This window comes from Ursus maritimus, unplaced genomic scaffold (genome assembly GCF_017311325.1).
Source record: "Ursus maritimus isolate PB19 unplaced genomic scaffold, ASM1731132v1 scaffold_27, whole genome shotgun sequence".
NCBI classification, from domain to species: Eukaryota; Metazoa; Chordata; class Mammalia; order Carnivora; family Ursidae; genus Ursus; species Ursus maritimus.
The window spans coordinates 6086914-6102262 of NW_024425230.1; the positions used below are offsets into that span (position 1 = coordinate 6086914).

At 45.0% G+C, this 15349-nt stretch overlaps 1 protein-coding gene across 1 annotated transcript in view; it reads left to right on the top strand.

Moving 5' to 3' along the window:
* TRPM1 (transient receptor potential cation channel subfamily M member 1) overlaps positions 1–15349 on the top strand; it is a 65965-nt gene that overhangs the window by 5625 nt on the left and 44991 nt on the right. The window contains exons 5-10 of the mRNA XM_040642667.1: positions 294–468; positions 904–1027; positions 1831–1903; positions 2810–2910; positions 11918–12052; positions 13072–13122. Coding sequence (XP_040498601.1) covers positions 294–468; positions 904–1027; positions 1831–1903; positions 2810–2910; positions 11918–12052; positions 13072–13122 — 659 coding nt within the window. The remainder of the gene's footprint in view (positions 1–293; positions 469–903; positions 1028–1830; positions 1904–2809; positions 2911–11917; positions 12053–13071; positions 13123–15349) is intronic.

Genomic DNA, 15349 nt, shown 5'->3' on the forward strand with positions numbered 1-15349 from the left:
TACGTAGACACATTTCTCTCTGTGGCTCCTCCAGTCCCGCTGTCTTCCCTCTCCAGAATCTCGGGTTCTTCCAGCTGCTCCTGCTTCTCAGAGTTCACCCTGTTGGTTCTGCCTCCAGAAGTTAGCCTGTTCCTACCACGTTCCTGAAGGGTCCTATTATCTGACAGAGACAGAGGGAGGACTCCGGGAACAAGTTAGGCACTGACAGGCTAATGATGGCGGCCCGAGTTTGACTTCCCAGGTATTTTGTGCTGTGACATTGGTCTCTACGATGAATGTGTTTTATGTTGCAGGATTGGGGCAGGGTGTGCCCCTCGTGGGGCTGGTGGTGGAAGGAGGCCCTAACGTGGTTTCCGTTGTCTTGGAATATCTCCGAGAAGACCCTCCGGTCCCCGTGGTGGTTTGTGACGGCAGCGGACGAGCCTCAGACATTCTGTCTTTTGCACACAAGTACTGTGAAGACGGAGGGTAGGATTTCTGACATGTTACAGAGGGTGGGTTTTTAACTGCCTTCTTGTTAGGCCAAGAAGAAAACTTTCAGTGATACATTTAGCCATTCCAAAAATGCTAAATAATGAAGGTTTACTAGATCTCTCTCATTTTCTGAGGTCAGCATGTGAGGGAGCTGTCAAGAGCCTGATGTTTCTTACGGAATTCTTTCTCTGGAGGAATACAGTCTCTTCCAACTTCATTTTCCCTTATAAGGTTTTCAACAAGCCTGGAATTTAGGACACGTGTGAATGCAGTTTTTGACTGCGGTCCCTTTTTGTCTCCTAGCCTGGGATACCCTCCAATGGTAAAGTTTCAAGTCAAAGACACCAGACGGACATAGAGTTGTCTGATTTATTCACGTACAGATTTAACTCGTGCTGTTTTCTTCTCTTTCACGTTTCCTTGGAACAGGGTAATAAACGAATCCCTCAAGGATCAGCTTCTAGTTACCATTCAGAAAACATTTAATTACAACAAGACACAATCACATCAGCTGTTTGCAATTATAATGGAGTGCATGAAAAAGAAAGAACTCGTAAGTGTCTTGAGTTTATTTCCAAACCAGGCTCCACAGAGAGAATTATGTTTCCTTGCTAATTCTGCCCATGTGTGCATGATGGACTTGCTCATATTTTAGGTCAGGCTTTTCCAAGGGGCAGTTTACAAACCCCTACCAAATTGACCGTTATACCCACGTGATGAAAGCAAAATACCCATGCGCAGAGGAGGGACACCCCCCACCCACCCCGGGTGCTTTCAGATCTTAGCAAACATCAGGTGACACCATGCCACATTACACCAGTTCTGAGGTTTATGACATTAATCATATGTAAAGGCCTGAGGAGTGACAGACACAGCCTTTTAGATGTGCTTACAAAATTCTACCCCTTCACTTTCCAAATAGAGTAATTATTTCCCACTCCTCGCCCTCCCTAATTATGCTGGGGGAGGAATACACACATAAGGCAGCCCCTTCAAAATTCTAAATCTACAAATTTCCTACAAATGGAGCATGCTTCTGAGTAGAAATGATTGTGCCATCTCCGATAGCGATTTAGATATTGGAGTACCTAGATCCTGACTGGGCTCTTTCCTCCTGAGGGTGTTGAAGCAGATTGGGTAAAATCATAAAATAGGGACCAAGGCAAGTCCTCAGAGCCTGGAGGAGCAATGCTGTCACTTGTGGAAATGAAAGGCACCTGGTTTAAAATTGTTGCACTCTCAGAATTATTGCATTCCATGTCAGGCTCTGTCATCCTTTTTAAAAAAACACCCCGATTCTCCCTTTCATCTGCAACTTGGCTTTACCTAGTCTTTTCACGATTAACCTGTTTTCAGGTCACCGTGTTTAGAATGGGTGCTGAGGGTCAGCAAGACGTCGAGATGGCAATTTTAACCGCCCTGTTAAAAGGTGAGCTCTCAGGAAACAGCGACTGCTGGCCTCTTGGTGCTGGCCTAGCCTGGGACTTTGCTTATGGCCAGGAAGCCCCACTCCCTCTTCTCCCGCCAGGAACTGTGTCTGTTGGTGATAGATCCCGAGCCCACCAGGCTGCCTAGAGTTATCTTAGTATGAAGCCATGGCAGAATGAGAAAGCTTACAATGGGTTTTCCGGGAAGGGGTGTTTTCTGTGGGTGCCAACAGCCTGTGATGGGTTGAAGTCAGACCAGTTTCTATCTGTCTATCATTAAGGGTTTCCTCGTAGAGGTGACCATGAACCATTTTTCATTTGTTATCACTGCATCTCACAGTGTTGTGTTCAATTTCCCCATCCCACTCCTAATGACAGGCTGTCACCTGGCCACATACGGGGTCGCTCCAGGACACACATTTCCTCCCTGCCTCTTGGCTACTCTGGGAGGATAAGAGGGCAGGAATGAAAGAGGGGAATGTCACCATCTGGCCAGCTGCCTGGTAGTCCTGTGCTGGTCTCCCTGCAACTGGGGGCTGGCTGCTCTTGGCCTGTACTCACCCCTTGCCCTGGCCTGGCAGATGTCAGGGCAGTCCCAGGGCTCCTGCCTTCTTGCAGATGAGGGTCCTGGAGTCACCGGGTGCCTCCTCTATCCTTTCCAGGGAGACCAACCCAGGCAGGCATGGAAGGAGTTTGCCTCTAACCTCCTCCCAGGCAACTCTTTGAGAATATGAAGTTCTTAGCTTTGGGGCCTGAGTAATCACTCAGGGGCAAGAGAAAAGACAGGAGTGCTTGGTTCCAGGCTAGTGTGAACCAACCCAGGGAAGCCCGTGCTCACCACCCAGCACCTGCCAAACCAGAGCGGTCCAGGCCTGGAGTGAGAAAAGCCTCATTTCTTGCCTTTCTAGGAACAAATGCATCGGCCCCAGACCAGCTGAGCTTGGCCCTGGCTTGGAACCGCGTCGACATAGCACGAAGCCAGATCTTTGTCTTTGGGCCCCACTGGCCGGTGAAGATACGTGTTTTTCCTTTTATACCATTTACCATGACCCTGTCCAGAAGATATATTAGCATGTTCTCCCTCGTGACGTGGATCTTAGGAAATTATCTGGGGTTTCTGATGATACAATGTGTAATCCATTAGGGTCACTAGGAGATGTTGCTATTTAACTTCAAAGAACCAGCCAGAAGAGCTACTAGCAGTAATTACAGATTTAAACCAGTGCTCTCGAAGAAGTAAACAGTAAATATTTTCTCTCTGCTGGTGAAAAGTGGGGCTTACACTTTTCAAAAAAAGAAGAAAGGAAATAGCCCATTAAAATTAAATACAATGATTGCATTGACAGCATTGTTTTTTTTTTTAAATTCTGTTCCATGGTACCCTGGAGGCCTAGAGAATCGTGTGTGTGTGTGTGTGTGTGTGTGTGTGTGTGTGTAGCACATATGTAGGCATGTGATATGTGTAATGTGATGTACATGTAGGGTTTAGCATGTGTGTGGTATCTCTCTGTGTGTGTAGTACGTGTAATGTGTGAGAGGATGTTCGTGTGTGAGATGCGGTTGTGCGTGGGGGTGAGGGTGTGTGCAGAATGAGCATGTGTGGTGAACAGCTCTAGGCGCTCTTCCTTCCTGATAGTTCCATTTTCATGCCAGCCTGTTTTCATCTCATGGACGCAATACCTGAGGATGGAAATCGGATTTTTGTTAAGTCCTCTTCTGTTCCCTAAATTATCTCTGTTTTTCTCCCGGTCAGCTGTTCCCATTAAGTTCATTTTGTCTTTTTCTGTTGCAAATCCTGGTTTGTCCATCCCCATCTCAGAGTGAGGGATGCAACTAATTAGTACAGGAAGCCTACTTGGCCTCTGAACGGCTTCGCTTTGCCATGTGCAGATTGGGACAGACTAGTGAGGCTCCGGGCCTCTCCAAGCAGGTCCTTCCAATTCTTTAGCAGCTGTTCTTCAGTTTCTGCCTGGGGATGAAACCCAGGAATGCAATTGCTCTGCACCTGCCCGCTGGGGTCGTGGCGTGGCACACAAGAGGGGATGAGTGGTCTCCTGCTCTGTAGACAGTCCTTCCGTGAATCACCATGCTTTCCACCCCCCACTAACTCTCATCCTCTAAAAATCTGGTCCCACCTCTACGGCTACCTCCACATTACTCCTTCTGGGCTTCAGCTTCCTCTTCATGGTTTTAACTGCCCACCAGTATTTCCAGAAATTTGTTAATAGCTCTTGTCTGCCTCTTCTTGAGATAGATTTTCCTTTATCATAGTCTTCTGCAGTCATTTCCATGGGGAGAGAGGGCAAGCAGGAGATGTGATCAAGACTGCAACCTGGAACCCAAATCCTTCTGTCTTCCCACGATGCAGTATATGGTCTCCAAAATCTTCCTGTAATGGTTGAAGCACTCGATTAACTACGTGGCTGTGAATCTATAGTGTTTCTAGAATTCTTGACATAATTGAGAACTCATGGTAGGGAGGACTTGATAATTATCACAAGACAAAGTAATCTTAGGTCTGATTTGTTTATATTTAACTAGTCAATATTCGTCTATCTATATTTTTTGTTAAGTACAAAAATCAAAACTGTCCCAACAAAACTCTTTGTTAAAGGGATTTGTTAAGGGGCACCTGGGTGGTGCAGTCATTAAGCGTCTGCCTTCGGCTCAGGGCGTGATCCCGGTGTTCTGGGATCGAGCCCCACATCAGGCTCCTTCGCTAGGAGCCTGCTTCTTCCTCTCCCACTCCCCCTGCTGTGTTCCCTCTCTCACTGACTGTCTCTCTGTCAAATAAATAAATAAAATCTTTAAAAAATAATAAATAAAGGGATTTGTTACAAAACATAACAACAGCAGAGAGGGAGGGAGTAGTGTTTGACATGTACATTTAACAAGTTAATGTATTTATATTGAGTCACAAAACTTGGACTAGCAATTTTTGTAAGGGAATAGGCCAAACTCAGTCTGAGCATCCAAGAACAAGGTTTGAGGACCTCTAGACCACTGCCCATTTTAAAGACAAAAATCTACAAACCTTGGCCAGCCTCCCTGAGATTTCTGAAACAGAAAGAAATGTCTGCTTATTTTTCAGGATGAGAACCCTTTGGCTTCCATCTGTAGGCAAGGGCTTGCCCTTGGTAAAACGCATGAACTAGAATCTAAAATTCAAAGTAGAAATTGGTAATAATGCCTGATGTTTAGATCATACACTGTGCTCTACCCCCACGTGTTCACATCCATAAGCATTACTGGATCAGCCTTCACAACTCTGAAATAGATCTGATTGTCCTCATTTTATAGCATGGGAAAAAAATGATGCTCCCAAGAAGTTAAACATATTTTCCCAAGTTTACTCATCATACTTCTCAATAGCATATAGATCAGAGAAGAAGTCTCAAGAGAAATGTAAAAATATTTTCAACTAAATGAAAACGAAAATACAACTTAACAAAATTTGTGGCATGCAACAAAAGCACTGCCTAGAGGGAAATTTCTAGCACTGAATGCATATATTAGAATAAAAATTAAAGCACAAATCAATAACATTGAAAAAGGAAATCAATAGAGAAAATCAATAAAGCAAAATCTAGTTATTTGAAAAGATCAATAAAATTAATAAGCCTCTAGCCAGGCAAGCTGAGAATACTAATGTCAGAAATGAAAGAGGGAATATCAATACAGACCCCATGGATATTAAAAGGATAATAAAGGAATATTATGAAGAACACCCTCAACAAGTGATTGTTTCACCTGTATTTGAGGTTGCAAAGAGAAATTTCCTCTCTCCAGACATGGTCCATGCCATCCCTTATCCGCAGCCCAGAGTAGGACTGCCACCTGCCTCGTGCTGGAGCTACTCTTGTAGTAATACGGCAATATATAGTCCTTCACTTGTACTAAGTTTCCACCTGCAGAAATTCCCAAGAGTTTTACCATGCTCACAGCTAATAAACCACATCTTGCAGTTCTGATGTTAGCTGTTCTTGGGCCCAGGTGGACCTGGGTGGAAGACATCATTCCTTGTTACATCTCAACTTGCTAGATTCAGTCCAACATGTCAACCTATCAACATATTTAAAATTGAAATTGTGTCACCTGATATACTTACCATCTCACTTTCCTCTCAGCCTACTCAAATGCTATAAGTACCCTACCTACCCTCTCTCCAGCCTGTCACACCTCTCTTATTATTTGTGATTCCTCCAAAATGGTTGTTTTCAGGGTACTTTAGTTAGAAGAGCCCTTTCTACAAGTGGCATCTTGAGTAGAGCAGCAACATATATAGCAGATAAGAGCCAAGCCCACCCCATTGGTTACCTCCCCCCAGGCAGCCCCTGAAGCCCCTCCTCAAGATAAAGAATTCTACTGGCCCAGGCCAAAAGCTACCTCTCTAAGATTACCAACCATGCTCTTAGAATTCTAGGGTGTGACCATTGAAGGAAGAATGGGTGAGCTTGTTTGAGCATCTAGAAATTCTCTTACAATGCCTGACCACATCTACTCCATCTTTAATTCTCTCCAATGGCAAAGACAGAAGTTAGAAGAGGAGGGATCCTGTTCCTCTCGTTCACCCAGCAACAGCAAATGGTAGAACTAATCTCTTCTTTGGCTTTCTTGAACCAAACCAAACTTTTTAAAAAATCCATGTTTTTACTCATTCATTCACTTATCAAATGTTGGTCAACCACTTCCTGTGTGCTGGGCCACTGTGCTAGGTTCTGGGGACACAGGGGTGAATAAAACAGACCTGCCACAGCACTTGCAGAACTCTCTGTATGGTGTTGGTATGGACATGGTGTGGAAGGGTGGGCTAGAAAAGGGAAGCAGGCAAGAAACAGATGACCAAATGAATAAATATTGGAATATAAAATATAGTAATTGCTAAGAAGGAAAAATGCACATTTCCATGAGACAGAATGTGGGGGATGGGAGGGCTACATTTTTATTGAGACACCAGGGAAGACCATGCTGGAAAAGTAGAACTAACACTGAGACCTAACAGGAGAATAGATGCTGGCTGGTGAAGACTGAGGGGCAAGCACCCTCCACACAGAGAGAAGAGCATGTAAAGGGCCTTGAGGCAAGAAAGAACTGGACATTTTCAAATAATTTATTGAAGAAGTAAAAAAGGCCAGTGTGGCTGAAATGCAGAGTGAGCAGGGGGTGACTCAGGAGGAGGCTGCAAGTCAACCAGGAGCCATGCATTACACAGCACTGCAGACCTGGTACAGGACAGAAGGCTGGGGCTGAGAGTTTGGGGAACAACTTAAGCACTTTTCTTTTTCTGAGCAACAATAAATATTATCTCACACAGGGTCTGTGGGTCAGGAATTTGGTAGTGGCTCGGGTGGATAGTTCAGGCTCAGGGGCTCTCATGAGATTGTAATTAAGCTATAGGCTTGGGCTGCACTCATTTGAAGGCTTGACTGGGGCTGGAGGATCCACTTCAGGATGGCTCACTAAATAGTTGGCAAGTTGATGCTGGTTGTTGACCTCAGTTTCTCCCCACGTGAACTCTCCATAGGGATGCTTGAAACTCTTCAGAATAAGATGCCTGGAAATGTTTAGGTTCCTTCTGGTCTTTTGCCCTTTGTTACCTCAACTGCTGTGTCATCCTGTTTTGCTTTTTTTCACCCAATCTGTTTATTGCAGTAAAAGACATTTAAATAAAATTTAGCATCTTAAACACTTTGAAGAGTACAGTTCAGTGTCATTAAACATTCACATTGTAGTGCAACCGTCACCATCCATCCACAGATTCTTCATCTTGTCAAACTAAAATTCTATACCTGTGAAACAATAACTCCCCCTTTCCTACTTCCCCCAGCTCCTGGCACCGCATTCTACTTTCTGTCACTATGAATTTGACCTCTCTAAATACCTCATACAAGTGAAATCACACAGTATTTATCCTTTTGTGGCTGACTTATTTCACTTGGCTTAATATACTCGAGGTTCATTTCTGTTCTGGTATGTATTAGGATTTCCTTCCTTTTTAAGGCTTAATTTATTCTGTTGTATGTATAGGCCACATTTTCTTATCCATTCATCCATCAGTGGACACTTGGGTTGCTTCCACGTTTTGGCTATTTTTAATAACACTGCTATGAACATGGATGCACAAATACTTCTTTGAGACCCTGTTTTCAATTATTTTGGATATATACTCAGAAATGGAATTGTTGGATCATATGGTTATTCTATTTTTAGTTTTTTTGAGGAGCTGCCAAACTTTTCGATGGGAGCTGTACCATTTTACATTTCCTCCAACAGTGCACAGGATTCCAATTTTGCCACATTCTTGCCAACACTCGTTTCTGATAGGGGTCCTCTCATTGTGGTTTTGATTTGCATTTCTTTAATGATTAATGATATTGAGCATCTTTTCATGTGCTTGGGCATTTGCAGATCTTCTTTTAAGAAATGCCTATTCAAGTTCTTTTCTTGATTTTTGAGTCAGTCTGGGTTTTGCTGTTGTTGAGTTTTAGGAGTTCTCTATAAATTCTAGATATTAACCTCCTATCAGATATGTGATTTGCAAGTATTTTCTTCATTAGGTGTGTTGTCTTTACTCTGTTGATACTGTCTTTTGATGCACAAGTTGTTAATTTTGATGCAGTCCCATTTGCCTATTTTTTCTTTCGCTGCCTTTGGCACCATATCCAAGAAGTCATTGCCAAATCCAATGTCATGAAGCTTTGCCTTAGTTTTTCTTCCAAGAGTTTTGTAGTTTTAGCTTTTACATTTAGATTTTTGATCCATTTTGGGTTAATTTTTATATACTATGTTAGATAAGGGTCCAGCTTCATTCTTTTGCATGAGAATGTCCAGTTTCCCCAACACCATTTGTTGAATGCTGTGTCAGTTTTTCCGTGAGGATTGTAGTAGTCTTGTCTGCATGAGGAGTCAGCCAGGACATTCACCCACATCTCTGTGTTGATCAGGAACCACACAAATATGCATGATGTCCTCAATACAATCTCTGCCTTGCCCTACTTAAGGATTTGAAGCAGGAGAGTTGCATGGTCTCATTTACATCATTAGGATCGTTCTGTATTTAATGTGGAAAATGCATTGGGTGGGTACAATGGCAGATGGAAGGAGCCCTCTTAATAGGCTATTGAAGTAATTCAGGAGAGAGACATCACCTTGGGCTAGATCAGAGGCAGAGAAGTCAAAAATAGGACAGAATAAAGCAATATTTAGGATTAAACACAATTGCACTTTGAGACAGATTAATCATGGAGGAGGGCAGTGAGAGGAGTGAGATGTCAGCAATCATCCTCAATTCTCTGGCTTGCCACTTCACTGAGTTAAAGGACACTGGGAGATGAGTAGGTTGGAGGGAGTGGTTTTTGAGTGTGGTTTTGGACATTATGAGCTGAAAGAGCCTTTGAACATCCAAGTAGAGGTGCTAAGTTGGCAGGAGGAACTCTAGGGAGAGACATGGACTGAGGCTAGAAAGGACAGGTCATGTGCAAATACATGGGGACTGGCAGTATGGGCCTTGACAAGGTTGTCAAGGGAGCATACAGAAGAAAGGAAGGGGGCTGAGGACAGAGCCCTAAAGAGCCTCAGCATTTACAGCCTATGCTGAGAAGCAGTGGCCTGATAGGAAAACAGAGCGTGCACTGCCTGAGAATCAGGGAGAAGAGGCTTGAGGAGGAAGCAGGCAGCAGAGTCCCAGATGCACTAAGAGCCCAGCATGAGAAGGACTGGGAAACACCTGTCGGGTGACACCAGAACAGCCATCCGTGGCCACGGCCAGAGCCATGGACAGATGGGAAGAAGCAGCATGGGGTACATGCAGCAGAATGTGGGAAGGGAGGGGATGGAGACTTTGCATGAGGTTCACCAGAAGAGTTTGGCCAGAGGACAGGGCAAGTCTGGCAAGATAAGACAGCAGCTGGAGGAGGCAACTTTGTTTCAATGTTGGTGTCACTGTGTCTGCACCAGGGCTGTATTCCCGTCCTCCCCTCCCCCGTCATGTTCTCCATGTGGCCAGAAGATAGGTCCAGGGGCCAAGTCCCACTTCTGCACTCCCTCCTCTTCTGAGTGGAACAAATTCTTCCTTTGATGCAGTCAGTCTGTCACCACATTGCATTCACCTCAGTAACACCCAGGAGGCCTTCTTTAACCACCAATAAACTCAGTCACGGTTCTATCCAAACAGGCGTCCTCGGGTATACCAGATATACCCGTTGTCTCTGATCCCTTCACAATCATTTCCTTCTTTCTACATTAGCAACTTGCCTTTGGTGCCTTTGAACTTACCTCTCAGCATCTTTCCTTTGGGCAAAACACACGTGAATCAAAATGTCATCCACTTTAAGTACATAAATGTGCTTCGTCAAACACATGAGTAACAGTGGTTCATGGTATCAGGGCCTCCTCCTGCAGGTGGCGGGCCTGCAATGACCAAGTGTGTGCGTGCACTTGTGTGTGTGCTCGCATGTGCACGTGTGTGCATGTTTGTGCATGGGTGCCTGTGTGCTTATACGTGCATGCATGTGCGTGTGCACATGTGTGTACCCAGAGGTGAGGGGGGCCCATGTGCCTGTCTTGGGGCAAACGGCAGCTTTTTTTTTTTTTAATTTTTTATTATGTTATGTTAGTCACCATACAGTACATCATTAGTTTTTGATGCAGCTTTAACATCTTTTCCCAACTCTGTTTGCTGTGGACTGCAGCCCCTGGGAAGCCTGGCGCCCCCGACGGATAACAAGGTCACGGAGAAAGAAAAGAAGCCACCAACAGCAACCACCAAGGGGGGAAGAGGGAAAGGAAAAGGCAAGAAGAAAGGGAAAGTGAAAGAGGAGGTAGAGGAAGAAACCGACCCCCGGAAGATCGAGCTGCTGAACTGGGTACGTGCAGTCTTCGCTCCCCTTTCCTGAGATCAAGGCGATCACGAGTCGGTTACACTTTCTCCAGGGAAAGGGGTCAGTCGCTGTTGTCCTTACTTCAGCCCTACAGAGGCCCTGAGTGCCGGGAGGCATTGGCAGAGCACTGATGGGATAGTGTCAATATTTCAAAAGGCTATGGCAGGTTTCACAAATGCCAAAAATTCTTGCTTTGTGGGAGAATGAAGCCCCTCAGGGAGGTTCCCAACATTGGCTCTCTCTGCCTGGCAGACACGTAGATGCTTGATGCCTGAAAACATGGGAAACAAACCAATTATTACAAAACAAACACAGTTCCGGGAACAGAAGAAGGAGCCCACGACTGGGATGTGCAGGTAACAGCACTCGACTGGGCCAGGAGGCTGAGCCGCATGCTGCATGGTGTTCCCGGCTTGCTGCTCTGAGGACACGGGCAAGGAAGGTGCTGGGCCTCTGCAGTGACATGTGACGGGCATTGGCACGGCCACTAACCCTCGTGGCACGCTGTGTGCCCGCGAGTCCCACCCGGCTAGCATGCAGCCATCCTCAGTCAAGAAGACAAACTCTCCCCAGCTGCTCTCTCCAGAACGCTTCACATTACACTGTATGCTGCAGGTTCCATCATTTTTGAAGGACAGAAGCACACACAATAGATAATAGCATATAAAATATTACAATCCACCACCTCAGAATACATTGTTTATGGAGTCCGGAGCTTGGTTGTAGTTGCATTTTGCAAAAAATACTACAGTTTATACGGTTTTTCTTTCCCATCTTTATTTCAAAAGAAAAGCAAATAAACTCCATTTTAATTCAAACAAAATTGAAACTGGAGAGAGCAACACCAGTTTGGCTGTAATTTTGAATCCTCTTCAATTTGTTTTGAAGAGGAGAGAAGCATTTACTTTTCTCCTTTTATCAAGCTTTGATACTTTGATAGGAAAGGTAGGGGCTAAACTGAGAAAAAAGAGGGAGATGGGGTGTGTTTACTGCAAAGAGAACCAGGTTCAGCATGCTCTAGGGTCCAGCGGGGCAGGGGGGCGGTCAGACTGCGTTTTGCCAGATGCTTCTAGTCTGTGTCTTGCTGGAGTCCCTCTGAGAGGCCACTCAGCAGCTCCCTCCTGATGTTTCGTTCAGGTAAATGCTCTGGAACAAGCCATGCTGGATGCTTTAGTCCTAGATCGAGTGGACTTCGTGAAGCTCCTGATTGAAAATGGAGTGAACATGCAACACTTTCTTACCATCCCAAGGCTGGAAGAGCTTTACAACACAGTGAGTGTTCTCGAAGGAGGGAGGGCAGAGGGGAGCTAGCCGATGGATTATATTTATCACCAGTGCATATTTTGCATAAGTGCCCTTAGATGAGCACAGAATCAATGGGGCACTGGTTTCCACTGGGAGGCCCATCATTTAATGACAGGTGGCTGTTCTCACCCACGCTGGCCACTGCTTAGGTTCATGTCCTTACCAACTACTGCCATGCATCGCCAGACAGCTGCAATAAGAACCCAGGTGTGGTATATGAAGACTAGTTTATATAAAGAGGAAATCTCACATCCTCAGTCATTAGCAGAGTGAAAAGTTACCAGGATGAGCAGTTCCTTGGGACCCCTACCTTTTTAAGCAGCTTCAGTGAAAAATGTACAACTAAGCTTTCACTAAGCTTTCACAGCAAAGAGCTCCACTATCTGAGAATGCAAGTATATGGGCGAAATCCCCTTGGCGTATATTATTATTACAATGTGGATTTTGAGAATTTACATTCTCTGTCCCCATTCTAAAATTTCACATAGTGAAAATGGTCCTCAGCAGTTGTTTGGTCCTTGCTGAATTTTTCACACAATATTGCACACCATAAGATGCCCTTCAAAATAATTCAATAGAAAGTAGTTAACATATTTTTGAACATGTTGGATACTTCTTTTTTTTTTAAGATTTTATTTATTTATTTATTTGACAGAGAGAGACAGCCAGAGAGAGAGGGAACACAAGCAGGGGGAGTAGGAGAGGAAGAAGTGGGTTCCCAGCTGAGGAGCCTGATGTGGGGCTCGATCCCAGAACGCTGGGATCACGCCCTGAGCTGAAGGCAGAGGCTTAACAACTGAGCTACCCAGGTGCCCCATGTTGGATACTTCTTAACCACAACCAGTCCTATCTTGTAAAAGAAACATACTGACAGTGCGTTACATTCCAGCTCTCACAAGTCATTAATTCTATAGAGTAGGGTAGGATTTAGCTGCAAGAGTTCAAGAGAAAAACATATTTAATATGGCTGAATGCTTCTCTTTCAGAGGCTGGGTCCACCAAACACACTTCATTTGCTGGTGAGGGATGTAAAAAAGGTCAGTCTGTCATTTTGTAATTCTTACCCAATGGCGTCTTTCAATAAGACACTTTATAAAGCAATTTTTGAATTTCTAAAATGTGTTGTCATATTATTGGCGGCATCAGAAATAATGAACTCCTCTCTCCATAGAAGAGTTTACTTAAAACTAATACACACACACACACACACACACGCACACACACGTTCATCCCCACGCATGCTAGGCTCGTGTTGAATGACTGTGTGGTTATGGCACTTTGGCACCATTAGCAACGCCCAGGGCCACAGCCAGGGAGGTGTCATCTTCCCGCTGACCTGAGCCTCCCTCTGTCAGTGGAGCCTCGTGTTCTGTATCTACTTTAAGATCCTCTGCTCGCTCCTTCACTGAGGCAGTTTCCAGAAGGAACGTGCCTCATGTCACTGTGTGTGTTCTGTGCTGAAGCAGTTCTTCTTCTTGTTCTCGCGTTAGTGAGTGATAGATGTTTTCCCCCCTTTCCCCTGCTACTAACTACTTACAGTCTGTGTTCCTGTAGGATCTCGTTCGCTCTGTTCTGTCATGTCGCCACAGGCTAGAGGATTAGATTGAGTCAACCTGTGAGTGATTCATTTCTCTAGGATGCAGTCCCTGGCTTGCAAAGTGTGGAACGTGTATTCGTATTCTGAGCAGGAAAAAATAATTCAAAAGAGAATAGAGTTTTTGGAGTCCTAGGTAGTCTGGCCATCCTTTATACAAATGTGTACTTCTAAGAATATAAGAATTCAACTTCTAGAGATACTCATTGGATCAGTGCATTATCAGTGGATCCAGGAACCAAGAGGGACCAGTGCCCTTGCTTCCTGCATTAGGAATCTGATTTCCCAGATTTCTTAGATTAGGAAGAGCAAACATTCAAAAGCCACAGTTATTCAAGTTCATACCCAACCATTTCTCACCTAAATGGCTTCAAGTATCCTCTTTCCACCTCCAGCCCCACGTCCTATGACCATCCCAGTCACAGGACTCCCTGACTTAAAATCCTCCAAAATCTCATGAAGTTCAAGGTCTTCTAAGGAAATTGTACCCCACTGGGCCTCGTTCATCAAGATCCCCTACTCTTTCTGGTCACATCCCCACCACGGGGTACACATGCCTTGCTCATGTCTGCAGAGCCCTTCATCTTTGTCCCCTGCAGTTTCTGCTCCACCTGCTTCTGGTTACCTCAGGTGTGCCTCTTACCCTCCCACCTGCCCAGAGTTGAGGAGTTCAGGGCCACACTCGCTGTTTATGGCTTTGCCCCCTCCTCTAGAGCAGTGAGCTCACGGAGGACAGGGCTGCACCTCCTTATCTCTACAAATGGAATCCCTGATGTTGGGGAGGAGTTCAATAGGAGCTGAACAAACTCCTTAATGCCTGAGTGAAGTATTTGGTAAATATGGCCAGTTCTAATGTAAAGGGAGGACATTTGGAATGTGTATTCTCCGTGCAAAGGACCCCGGGTTCCCACCATCATTTCAGCCATTTGAAATTAAACAAGCAATAATAAATGGCATATAGCAAAAAAAAAAAAAATCCTTACAGTTGACTGGTCATCTCTGCCTCCATAAGTCAGCTGTCCAGGGACATGAATGATTGGCCAACCTCATCTCAACATACCCTGTTGTATTTTGTTGCAACACTCTGCCCCTTCACTGACTCCCAGTCACACCAGACACTTTGTGGAGTGTGTATTCTTACTGAAATCTGAGGGGGTCCCCCAAAAAGTCACAGGGCACTGTGTGGTACTTTCTCTAAGAAATTCCCAGTCCGAGGGATACTCTGTCTTCCCACTGTCTCCTGTGGAGTCCTCCTTCCCGTCATGCGGGTCACTTCCTCCTTTAACACAAAATCTGGACTTCAGTCTCCTGAAGCCGGCTTCTCCCCTGCAAGCAGCAGCTATCAAAGCACCTTCTCAACACAACTCATAGGCTCTCACAAAGGAGGTCCCATGACAGGTGCACCGTATCTCCTCTACATCTGCAGGTGCACACTGCAGACCATCTTGAACCAGCCCATGGACAAGCCCAGGGCTCTACCCTCCAGTCTTATGGGTTTCTAACTCTTCTCACTGGGAAAATTTAAGCCATTTTCTGCAGTATGGCTTGTCCCTTCATCTCCCTCAGCTATATGGCAATGGACTAAATATTGCTTAATGCTCCATACCATACTTCAACACCCAAGTGGTGGCCAGGAATGTCCACTTACATCCAAGGTGTGTAATGAAGAC